This window comes from Pelobates fuscus, chromosome 4 (genome assembly GCF_036172605.1).
Source record: "Pelobates fuscus isolate aPelFus1 chromosome 4, aPelFus1.pri, whole genome shotgun sequence".
Lineage (NCBI taxonomy): Eukaryota > Metazoa > Chordata > Amphibia > Anura > Pelobatidae > Pelobates > Pelobates fuscus.
In genome coordinates, this window is record NC_086320.1 from 258,246,792 (window position 1) to 258,259,996 (window position 13,205).

Consider the following 13,205-nt stretch of genomic DNA (forward strand, 5'->3'; position numbering starts at 1 on the left):
TACAATGGCATGAGCACTTCTCTCTTTCTACTGCTGATACCTCAACCAAGCATTCTGCTAGCATTTCCTGCTGCTCTATTACATTGTCTGCCTACCTTTTAGTCATCAGAAATAATCACGCCTAAATCCCTTTCCTCAGATGTTGAGGGTAGGACCCTATCAAATATTCTGTACTCTGCCCTTGGGTTTTTACATCCAAGATGCATTATCTTGCACTTTTCCACATTAAATGTCAGTTGCCACAACTCTGACCATTTTTCTAGTTTACCTAAATCATTTGCCATTTGGCTTATCCCTCCTGGAACATCAACCCTGTTACATATTTTAGTATCATCAGCAAAAATACATACCTTACCATCAAGTCCTTCTGCAATATCACTAATAAAATATTAAAGAGAATGGGTCCAAGTACAGATCCCTGAGGTACCCCACTGGTGACAAGCCCAAGCTTTGAATATACTCCATTGACTACAACCCTCTGTTGCCTGTCACTCAGCCACTGCCTTACCCATTCAACAACATTGGAATCCAAAATTAAAGATTGCAATTTAGCCTTCTATGGGCAACAGTGTCAAAAGCCTTACTGAAATCTAGGTAAGCAATGTCTACTGCACCACCCTGGTCTATTATTTTAGTTACCCAATAAAAAAAATCAATAAGATTAGTTTAGCATGATCTCCCTGAAGTAAACCCATGTTGTCTCTGATCTTGAAATCAATGTGTTTTTAGATGTTCAACATCATCTGTAAATACTGAACAAAAATATTAATTGAGGCAGTCAGCTAGACCTCTATCCTCTTCTACATACCTTCCTTCTTTAGTTTTTCATCTAACTAATCCTTGTTTTACTTTCTTTTTCTCATTTATGAATCTGAAAAAAGTTTTGTCCACTTTTTTACTGACTGTGCTATTTTCTCTTCTGTATATAGTAATTGTTTTTCTGCACTGTCCTTGAACAGCAAATTATGATGTTGGAAGTGTTCATTTATAAATAACATATGCTAACATTATTTTCTTTTTTTTTTTTTTAATTCTTTATTTTTGTAGTGCGCATAAAGTTTACAGGCAGGTCTGAGGTGCCCCGAAAGCAGTCCTCAGGCATTTTCTCGCTGAACATGCGGGACAAATGAAATACAGGCACAATTTTTATATTAATAGTAATGCTGACTGATTCCGCAGATAACACAGTGCGAACGGTAGTAGTAAAACATACGTTTACATTTACATTTACAAAAGAGAGAAACAAGATTAATGGCAGAGCATATAACAGGCTGATCTATAATTGAGGATCAAAACATAACGAGTATGTGGCTGCACAATTAACATTCTACAGTAGGACAGGCTAGTTACACATGCCTAGATTTGTTTGCTATCTAGTCTGAAATAAAACAGCAGAGAAGACTTAATCTCTTCCATAACATGACGGCAACAGTGCACCATTATATGTGATTAGAGAGTGCAGGACTTGGTTTTTCAGATTGCCCACACAGAATTAGTGGGGTAGCAGAGCATAGCTGTAAATGAACTGAAAATAAAAAAAAAATATATAAAAAGGGACAATTATATACGACCTCAGCATGAGATTAAAGGTCCCTTATCAGGTATGTCTAGTTACTCAGCTTCCCCTGTAAGTGACTAAACGTCCCCATTGCTGGCTTGGATACTTGGTCAGCTGATTCCCATCTGTGGTAGAGGCAGTGCAGGCATGGGGACGTCCCAGGGAGCATCCACCGAGGTGCGGCAATATTGGTTTCTCCTCCAGCTCCTGGCTCGTGTGAGGGTAAGTGTTGTGCGATGGGTTGTCTGGAGTGTGTGGGGTCGCTTGGCTGTGTCTTGGTGCCGCTGCAGGGTCTCCCTTGAGGTGGTAGGTGCCCGGACCAGGCCCGTGCCCTTTTTCAGCTGGTGGATCCCGCTTCGGTGTTTGGTGTCCAGGTTGCCTTGCTTTGTCTCCCGCCGTGCTGGTTTGCGGCTTATTCTGGAGACTCGAGGGAGATTTTCTCCAATGCGGCGGCGGATTGCCGGGCGGATCCATTCCGCTATTGCCTGCATCGCCTGTTTGAAGAGCAGTCTCCGGGTGCGTAGTTGTAGCCATATGCTGGCTCTGAGGCATGTGTAGAACTCGAGTGTATGCTTGGGGGGTTCGGTGAGTGCTCGCTTCGTTGTGGGCTGCTTCCGAGCCGCCATCTTTGTTGGGCCTTGCTCTCCCCTCTTTGCTCTGGGCTTTGTCGCTTGGTCAGCCGTTTTTTTGGGGGTAGCCACCCCCAGCGAGGACCGGGATATCCCCCACCGGTCCAGAGGGGGGGGTGGTAGGGCCGTGTTTAGTTGCCGCTTGTGAGGAGGTTCTGTGCCGGGAGATCGGCCGCTTCCCCCAGGCCTCAGGCTCCATTCTGGTATAGGCCGTGTGGCCGATTCAGACGCTGGTGTTGTTTTTCGACGCAGGACGGGCATCATTTTGTTCCCCGTGAGGTCCTGGTACCTTTTTTGGGCGTCCTGTATAGGTGGCTTAGGCTGGGTAGCCATGAGGGTTGTTTTAACGCCTGCTGGTGCAGGAGCCCTCAGAATGTGCGTCCGGCCATTTTGGCTGCAGGCCCCGCCCCCAACATTATTTTCTTAATTAACACTTTAGACAAAATTGGGATTCTCTATTTCATTTCCATATAAAATACATTTTGTTGGCTTTAATTGTTGCTGCTTCCTATCAATAAGTATATATTGTAAAGCGAGGTATAAATACAATATACAAATACACATTTATTTGGTTTTTACTATATATTGGGGCTGATGTGTACTGTGGTTGTTGCTGGCGCCCAGGAGTGATGGAAGTGAGCGCAGGACTTATCTTTTTGTATAAATACAATATTTATTACAGATGAACCAACAGCCCACTAGTGTAGCCAGGTTTCTTGGTAGCACATCAGTGACCCACACTTTTTGTTGATGCAATCCCTTTCTCAGCGTTATTGGCTACCATTAGATACTATACTTCTGACTACAAAATATTTTATTGATCAACAGTTGGAATATAGTGTATAATACATAAAGATATAGACACCTTGGAAAAGAGCACTCAAGGAACTCATAACGGAGTTTAACGATTTCTGCTCTATTAAGCAGAAATTGTTAAACTTACTAAAAACTTACTAAAGTATATATATATATATATATATATATATATATATATATATATATATATATACACACACACACACACACACACACACACATATATATATATATATAAAAAAAAACTAGGAAAATATATATTGGCCAAAACATTTTTTAAAACAGTTATTCACCAGCAAAGTCTCCATTTTTACTTCTAACAGCAACTGTAATCAGGAGTGTCTCATTCCGTGCTAAACATCTTATTGCATGTTAAATGAAAATAGTGAAACTTCACTTTTCATGATATATTTCTAACCACCTTTTAGGACTTTATAGTAATAACATTTAAGTTTTGACATCAGCACCTCAGTCTGGTGGTAGACCAATAGAGAATAATTAGGAATTTATATGAGGACAATGTCTATATTGTATTTATGTATTCACCTTTATGTTCAGAAATCTGGATTAACTTAATTCCAAGCCTTTGTTCAAAGTTGAAAATATACTAGAGCATGCCAGGTCACCAGGCCTATAACTGAGGCTGTCTAATACATTTTATTGCTACCTGTTTAAAGATGCTGATACCATGATACATTGTATGCAGATCGGATTTTGTCACTCAACAAATAACATAAATAAAATAAAGCCATGCCAAAAGCAAAAACTATACAGCAAGATGTTAACATTATGATATTAACACTATATACCAGTATCACATACCTCAGAAGTGTACCTCTTTTTACGACAGTATACTTATTCAAAAAAATTATTTTTTTCTGGTGTACCTGTTTTCTAAATGTTCAGAACATGTGATGTGCACAAGCTTATTCCATAGATCAACAACTATAAAACTCCTAGTATGCAGTAATTCTGAATGTATGCATTGTGCTACTGCAGTAAAATTGTAAGTAATACATGGTTTCTATAAATCCATTAAAGAGTGCACAAAATTGTAGCTAAACAAGACTTTGTTGAATATAACCATTGGTCCGCATAGCCTCCTAGGCAGTGGGACTAAGCATATGATTGGCTCTTGATATCATGTTAATGTTCATTTTATTGTAGTGCTTGGCTTGGGGCGTATCGAAAACCAAAACTGCTTTATAGCATTGGTTTGGGAATAATAGCACAATTAATCCTCAATTGCATCTGTAATTTCTATAAGGCAATGTCCAAGTGTGAGTTTAACTTTAAATAAATTCAACTTATGTTTTATGACCTCAGAACTAAAGTGTAGTGGCTTTTCTTATTTTTTTTTTTTATTTTTTTTTTTTATTATTATTTGAATTGTGGAAAAACTTGTCAATTTGGTTGAAATTAAGATATTTGTTTCCACCATAACTTGTCATGCATAGCATGTATCATACGTTCCAAGTTGATTTTGAAAGTTTTGACAATAATCTTTTTTTGAACGACAGTATCTATTGTTCAATCTGTCATTGAATGACAGTAGCCTAAAACTTCATGCAGCATGACGTTGAGTGAGTTGTGCATGCAACATGAAGAGGAATTTTAATAAAGGGATTTCCCTGTTATCATTGTTACCAGATGAGATGCCCACAGACTGAATTAAAATGTTTATGTATTTTTTTTTTCCAAGTAATTGAATGCTGGATTCATTGAATGTTAGATACATTAGATTGTTTTTGTTAAATTAGATTATTTTTATATATTATTAAGACTTGGCTGCATTGTATGCAGATAGAAATTTTTAAAACAACAAAACGCATGCATTAGATATAACCATGCCAAAATCAAAAAATATACAGCAATTTATAAAGGACATTATGATGTTAATACTACATATCAGTATCGCATACCACCAAAGTGTCTCTCTTTTTACGACAGTGTTTTTATTCAAGTCTAAATCACATGTTATGAGGATACCATGATTATGCAAGGTCAAATTCATATCAATCTAAAAGACTCACAGACATTATCTTGCTGTTGTATATACACATACTCAAACTGTTGAGTCACTGCAGTCTGTTCAGTAGCTAAGAAGATTATTAATAATGGTTGAGATACTGTAGAGAAACCTACAAGTCAAAACAACTGTGCAAAGTGATCCATACAAAATTACATCATAGACATAACCAATGATTTTTATTGAGAATATCACTGGAGATATAACTCAGATCATATATTTTTTAAGCATGGATACAGAAATAAAAGGAATCTTTGAAGTCACTCACCTTGAAGCGGTTGATTAAATCGTAACGTGTGAGCAATTCATAAAAGATGAATTTAAGTGCATGTTCGCCACTGGCATCATTTAGTGCAAATACATCAAAGGACCACTTGTCAACATTCTGCAAGAGAGCAACATATACATTTGCTATTATGGCAGCTCTAAAACATATGTATCAATATTAATATAAATAATATACCATAATTTTTTCTCTATACGCATAGAAAGTAATATAATGCTATATGATTTAAAGTACATTCTTGAACTAGAACATATCTGGATTCATGCTGTTAGTGCATTAATATTAAATATTGAAGTTTATATATTTTAAAGAAAAATTCAAAGAGATATATTGTCACAATACATTTATGAAGAATTCTTGTGATACATCATCTAAGACCTTTTGAAATTATGTAGGCTGCGTACATGCATGGCTCCTGACTGTGCTCTCTTATTGCTGGAAGAAGTTTATTGAGTAGGCTAGACAACATTTTCTAATATTTTTTAATGCAGATCGTGTTAATGTAATTCAAGTCATGCAAGGAATTGCAATCTAATCATATGAAATATGGGGTCTTTCTGTAGTGAAGCAGATTGAAATTCCATAATGAACAGAGTATGAAATATACCCTGAGCTGTATTGTAAAAATTTGTAAAAAACATTTGTTCCTAGGGCTAAAATCTGGTTGAATACTTTTATAATATCACCTATGTCTAAAGGATGGACTTCAGATGTAGATTCTCTAAGGGATCTCAGAATTGTACACATAACAAGGTATTCTGAAACTGTGATCTGAGTTTCCATATTTGGCCCTTGAGAGTCTAGGCTACAGGGCTATTGGCTCATAAATAAACTTCACAGCCAGAGCACTGCATGCACTTTCAGACTGAATAAAAGAAAAGCCGGTACATTTTTAGCCAACAATATGTTGGCAGTCTTTCAGTTGGCGGAAATAAACTGCTTAGTACAGTTCAAGTTCCTCTTGTTTGCTTGCTTGTGAAATTAATATATTGCTTGATCTTAGAATTAATTATTACAATGATACAATTTAATAAGCAATAATTTGGGGCACCATTTAACTTGTGAAGCAAGGTAAAAGGTCAGTGTAGGACCCACCTAGGGGGGTCTGCCTTGACATTGGCAGGTGGGCATTCCCTCTAATGGCCATTGGTATAACTAAATTACCTCCATTTATTAAAAAAAAAATACATAGGGATTCAGGGGTGTCATAATTAGCAGAAGATGTGCCTGAAAGGGAAAGGTTCAGGTTGGCTGAGGATTGCCAGAAAAAGTAAATAAACAGAGAAGAGTCAATAAGCTAGTTAAAAAAAAACAAACAAGAAAACAACAGAGCAGGGCATGCAAGTATATAGCTGCATATATGTATGTATATAAAATGATCCAATACAGGTGAAACGAGATTATTGAAAAAGAACTATATAAGACATTAAGATGTTTGTTTATAAAACGTTTTTTGTTTTTTTTTAACCCCTTAAGGACCAAACTTCTGGAATAAAAGGGAATTGTGACATGTCACACATGTGTCCTTAAGGGGTTAAATTAGATCTGCCCTAAAAACACCACGGGAAAGGTTCCTACAATACAAAGAAAATTAAAACAAAACAAGAACCCCACTCACCCCCTCCCTCTCCTACTCTAACATCAGTTGTTTTAAGTGTTTAACGCTATCAGATTGATCAGTATTGCTTCAGATCTGTGGAAGAAAGGAAAACTCTTGAAAGCTTGTCTTTGAAATATTATGTTAGTCCATTAAAAAAGGTGTCATTGCATACTGCAATACTCTGGTATTTTGACATCGTGTCTACTGGACTAATACGGCTAATCCAATCTACACTATATAAATATTACTTTTATTGCTCATTTATTCTACCTAGATTACTGTCTTTCATAGGGTTAACTTCTCTCTGTAACTTTTCTAATCCAATTTAAGTTTATATATTTTAAAGAAAAATTCAAAGAGATATATTGTCACGATACGTTTATGAAGAATTCTTGTGATACATCATCTAAAACCTTCTGAAATTATGTAGGCTGCGTACATGCATGGCTCCTGACCGTGCTCTCTTATTGCCGGAAGAAGTTTATTGAGTAGGCTAGACAACATTTTCTAATATTTGTTAATGCAGAACGTGTCAATGTAATTGAAGTCATGCAAGGAATTGCAATCTAATCATATGAAATATGGGGTCTTTCTGTAGTGAAGCAGATTGAAATTCCATAATGAACAGAGTATGAAATATACCCTGAGCTGTATTGTAAAAAATTGTAAAAACATTTGTTCCTAGGGCTAAAATCTGGTTGAATACTTTTATAATATCGCCTATGTCTAAAGGATGGACTTCTAACTTCAGATGTAGATTCTCTAAGGGGTCTCAGAATTGTACACATAACAAGGTATTCTGAAACTGTGATCTGAGTTTCCATATTTGGCCCTTGAGAGTCTAGGCTACAGGGCTATTGGCTCATAAATAAACTTCACAGCCAGAGCACTGCATGCACTTTCAGACTGAATAAAAGAAAAGCCGGTACATTTTTAGCCAACAATATGTTGGCAGTCTTTCAGTTGGCGGAAATAAACTGCTTAGTACAGTTCAAGTTCCTCTTGTTTGCTTGCTTGTGAAATTAATATATTCCTTGATCTTAGAATTAATTATTACAATGATACAATTTAATAAGCAATAATTTGGGGCACCATTTAACTTGTGAATAGACCTTTATTCAGCTTTATGTTTCAGTTATGTGAATTACAGATGGACACAGATTTTTTATATTCTTCCATTGTAGTTTACAAGCCCTTAGATAAATTTTAAGCATATATATATATATATATATATATATATATATATATATATATATATATATATATATATATATCAAACAAAATATCAGAGTATTGCAGTATGCAATGATACCTTTTTTATTGGACTAACATAATATTTCAAAGACAAGCTTTCAAGAGTTTTCCTCTCTTCCTCAGGTCTGAAGCAATACTGATCAATCTGATAAAGTTTTTCACATTTAAAACAACTGATGTTAGAGAAGGGGAGGTAGGGGGGTTAGTGAGGTGTCATATATAGCAGAAGATGTGCCGGAAAGTGAAAGGTGCAGGTTGGCTGAGGATTGCCAGAAAAAGTAAATAAACAGAGAAGAGTCAATGAGCTAGTTAAAAACAAAAAAACAACAACACAAAAAACAACAACAAAACAAGAAAACAACAGAGCAGGGCATGCAAGTAAATAGCTGCATATATGTATGTATATAAATTGATCCAATACAGGTGAAATGAGAATATTGAAAAGAACTATATAAGACATTAAGATGTTTGTTTTTAAACTACATTTGCCCTAAAAACACCACGGGAAAGGTTCCTACAATACAAAGAAAATGAAAACAAAACAAGAACCCCACTCACCCCCTCCCTCCCCTTCTCTAACATCAGTTATTTTAAGTGTTTAACTCTATCGGATTGATCAGTATTACTTCAGACCTGAGGAAGAGAGGGAATCTCGCAAAAGCTTGTCTTTGAAATATTATATTAGTCCAATAAAAAAGGTAGCATTGCATACTGCAATACTCTGGTATTTTGGCATCTTGTCTACTGGACTAATACGGCTAATCCAATCTACACTATATAAATATTACTTTTACTGGTCATTTATTCTACCTAGATTACTGTCTTTTATAGGGTTAACCTCTCTCTGTAACTTTTCGAATCCAATTTATCTTCTCAAAACTTTCTCAAGATGAAGAATCAGTCATTTCATATGTGGCAGTTCATTGAACATTAAGTCTAACATTGGAACAGTTCCATATTACAGTTGATGTCAAGTAGGTGTAATATAATAGTTATTAATTTTTCCAGTTCACCAATTTTTACCTAATATCTACAATTTCCTTGTCATCTCTCAACAATTTTTGGTTTAAAAAATAAACAAGATAAACAAATCACGTGTGTAAAATCATTAAATTACATTATTTTTGGTTAGACTAAATAGTGAGAGTTCTATATCAATGGCAAGAATACAGTAGTTAAAGAGATAATGAAAAATATAGACCATGGGTTGGGTTCTCTTGGCAGATTAAGGAAATTCATCCACTGAAGTCTACAGGAAAATCACAATTCAGCCCTTACTCTACTAAGAGAATCCATCCCTAAATGTAGTTTGCTTGTTGAAAAACAATTTACTCATAGATTTTAATGCAGGAATTGCTATTTGATAAGCAGAATCAACCTAGCCCATAGGTTTCACGTAAGTAAACGTTTTTCATTTACTGCATACACCTTCTGAATTTTACCATGAATTTGCTGGGCAGTTAAGTTTCTGTTGACGGGTGTTTTTAACTCTATCATGGTCAGAAATTCAAGTAGGCTTCTCTGCACTTGACAGCCTTGACTTTGAATTAACTTGATCGACAATCATTTAAAGCTGCGTTAAGATTATTAATAATACTTTCATGTGAATGCACTATATGGTTAAAAAAAAAATAGACTTTTACATTTACAAATTACGATTTGTCAGAATGTTCTACTGAATTCCTGAAGACACAGAATAGGTACATGACCAAGTCACAAAACAAATGAAACAAGCCATTTAATTTATTTTATGATTTGAAGTTCCATCCGTGACACCAAAAAAAAAAGATAAGTGAAAGAAAAATAAAAGATGATTGATGGTTAGGAGACAGCACTAAATGTTAGTTTTATTCACAAATCAAGTAGTAAGTGACCAATACAGGGAAAGTGAAAAAAAATCTATATTTATATACATAGTAAATATATGATATGTAAATTAATATAGATTTTTTAACTGCTCCTCCTTTTTCCCCCTCTATTGGTTAGGTCTCCGCATTAGATCTGTAAACCAAATAGCGGGGAAATGTGCACATCAGTGTACAGCAAAATATGTACATATTTTGTATATATTGCAGTACACTAGTTGGCCAGTTTTCATACTATTTTGGTTCATAAAAATTCTTTTTCCCAAGGATGACACGGACGTTTTTGGGGGGCAACAAATTGACTTGGATAAGCCAAATGTTACCACACAATTCTACTAAAAAATTTCAGATAGTAAAAATAGATATATGAAAAATGCTGAAGATAGTTGAACATATCATATCTTCAGGTCTCTTAACTGAACAAAACATGAAAAGTTTCTCCTTAACGTGGTTTTCTTTGTTTTTTTTTTCAAGAAAATGTATTAAATCATTACTCTGGATTATTGACTGAAGTTAATTTATTTTACCATGAAGTACTGGCATTCTGGCACATCTTTAATTATATATGAACACGATTTTGCTCTTGCCACATCTTGAAAACATCTTGAAAAATGCAAGTGTATGTTGTTATATACATGAAAATACCTTAAGAAACATTCCAAGCACCATATGAAACTGTAACGCTCAATTGTTGATAAGATGGAAACAACTGCAGATTTCTGAGTTTGATAATGTTTATTACTTTAAATAAAAAAGATAATCAAATTGAACTGTCTCTTTAATTCCTGGCAGGTTATAACCAGCAGCGGTGTTTGAAGTTGTTTTAGGATAAGGTAAATTTAACACAACCAGCGAGAAGTTCCAAATTAGGATGCAGATAATTAATAAGTAGGTGTTGGAAACAAGATTATGAGTTGATGTGGAGCAGATAGCGAACCACTTAGATTTAGGATGGTTATATATTAAGTTTGAGCCAATCTGGTTTACTTAACTTATGAAGGAGTGATAATCCAAATTGGTGATGGAGGTTCCACAGAGAATCGAGGTTGCAACAGGCAAGAGAATATCCAAAAACAGTCCGAGGTCGTAGGAGAGGAGAAGGAGGGTAAATGATTAAACAGTCCGGGTCCGATACACAGTAGAAGTAAATATTCAGTTTGAAGTTCGCGGGAGCTTTCGAGTTGATCAAGCACTGTGGTGTTGACGCGGACTCTCTATGAACCCTGGGAACGACCACGTCATAGGAGGGGGAGTGGCCGCGCTCCGAGAACCCGGAAGTCCACGGTTAGCGAATGCCGGAAGGTCTGACAGAACCCCCTTCATAAGAAGCAGCCACCGGATGCTGTCAACGAGGTCTGGATGGGTAGCGAGCATGGTACGCGTTGATAAGTCGACGAGCATGCACCGCGGAGGACGACACCCATGAGTCTTCGTCAACTCCGTAGCCCTTCCACCGGACAAGATATTGTAAGGAACCACGATGGATTCGTGAGTCGAGAATCCTCTGAACCTCGTATTCCTCTTCACCTTGTACCAGAATGGGATCAGGAGTGGTATGAACATCCCTCATGAAAGGGTCGGAGTGGTGTGGTTTAAGCAACGACACATGGAATACTGGATGCAGTTTCATGGTAGGTGGAAGTTTCAATCTAACCACGTTTTCGTTGATGAGTGACAATATACGAAAAGGGCCAAGGAAGAGTGAACTTAGTTTCTTTGAGGGACGGTTGGTAACAATGTTTTTTGAAGAGAGCCATACTAGATCACCCACCTTGTAAGTAGGGGAAGGTCGTCTACCAGTATCGAAAAACTTTTTCTGAGCAGATGATGCATTTTTAAGGTTATCACGTAACCTGAGGAAGAGGGCAGACATGAACGAGTTATGGTTGGAGACGTATGGATTAGAAGAAGGAAGTCCTTGATCGGGGAATGAAGAAGGATGGAATCCAAAATTTGAGAAAAATGGAGTCATTTTGCTACTAGTGTGTACCGAGTTGTTGTATGAGAACTCTGCCATTGGTAACCACGTGATCCAATCATCTTGTAAATGAGAGCAATAACACCGCAAGTATTGTTCAAGACATTGGTTAACTCTCTCTGTTTGTCCGTTGGTTTGAGGATGATAGGCTGAAGATAGTTTACGTTGAATGTTGAGGGAGGAACACATCTCATTCCAGAATTTGGAGGTGAACTGTGTTCCTCTGTCTGATATGATTTCTTCAGGAAGACCATGGAGTTTCACGATGTTGTTGATGAATACTTTTGCAAGTTCAGATGAAGAGGGTAATTTCTTTAAAGGAATAAAATGGGACATCTTGGTGAAACGGTCTACCACCACCAGAATGGTGGTATGATGTTGCGAAGGAGGGAGTTCTACCAAGAAATCCATTGAGATGGACTGCCAAGGTCTTTCTGGAACAGGTAGGCTCAGTAATTGACCGAATGGTGGATGATGGTCAGATTTTGATCTCAGACAGGTTGGGCAGTTTTTGACATAAGATTCTATGGTTCTGTCCTGGCGAGGCCACCAGTAATATCTTTTAGACAGCTCCAGTGTTTTTCTTGTACCAGGATGACCAGCCAGAGGGGAATCATGAATCAAGGAGAGTATTTTATTCCTAAGCAAGGGAGGAATGTATAACCTGTCTTTGAAGTAGTACAACCCGTCCTTTTTTGATAGATTGTCTTGTTTGGGAAGTTCAAGATCTTCTTCTTTAAGATGTTTAATATCATCAGTTAATGACGAAATAATACCTATGATTTTAGGAGGTTGAGTTTCGTTTACAGGAAGATCTTGGTGGATTCTGGACAGGGCATCTGCCTTTTTATTTCTGGATCCAGGTCTGTAGATGATTTGAAAATTGAAACGGGAAAAGAAAAGATTCCAGCGTACTTGTCTGGCAGAGAGTGTTTTGTTGGAATGAAGATATTCAAGGTTCCTGTGGTCGGTATAAACAATTACAGGAGTGCGTGTGTCTTCAAGTATGTGACGCCAGTTTTCGAATGCAGCTTTAATACTTAATAATTCTTTTTCTCCTACAGGATAATTTCGTTCAGCAGGAGACAAAGATCGTGAAAAAAAAGCTACTGGATGGAGAGGATCTTGAGGCGTTTGGTGTTGAGAGAGGACAGCCCCGATAGCTGTATCAGAAGCATCCGTTTCCATGA

General features: G+C 36.7%; 1 protein-coding gene across 1 annotated transcript in view; it reads right to left on the reverse strand.

Moving 5' to 3' along the window:
- PDE1C (phosphodiesterase 1C) overlaps positions 1–13,205 on the reverse strand; it is an 888,281-nt gene that overhangs the window by 244,496 nt on the left and 630,580 nt on the right. The window contains exon 7 of the mRNA XM_063452062.1: positions 5,301–5,417. Within this exon, the coding sequence (XP_063308132.1) occupies positions 5,301–5,417 (117 nt within the window). The remainder of the gene's footprint in view (positions 1–5,300; positions 5,418–13,205) is intronic.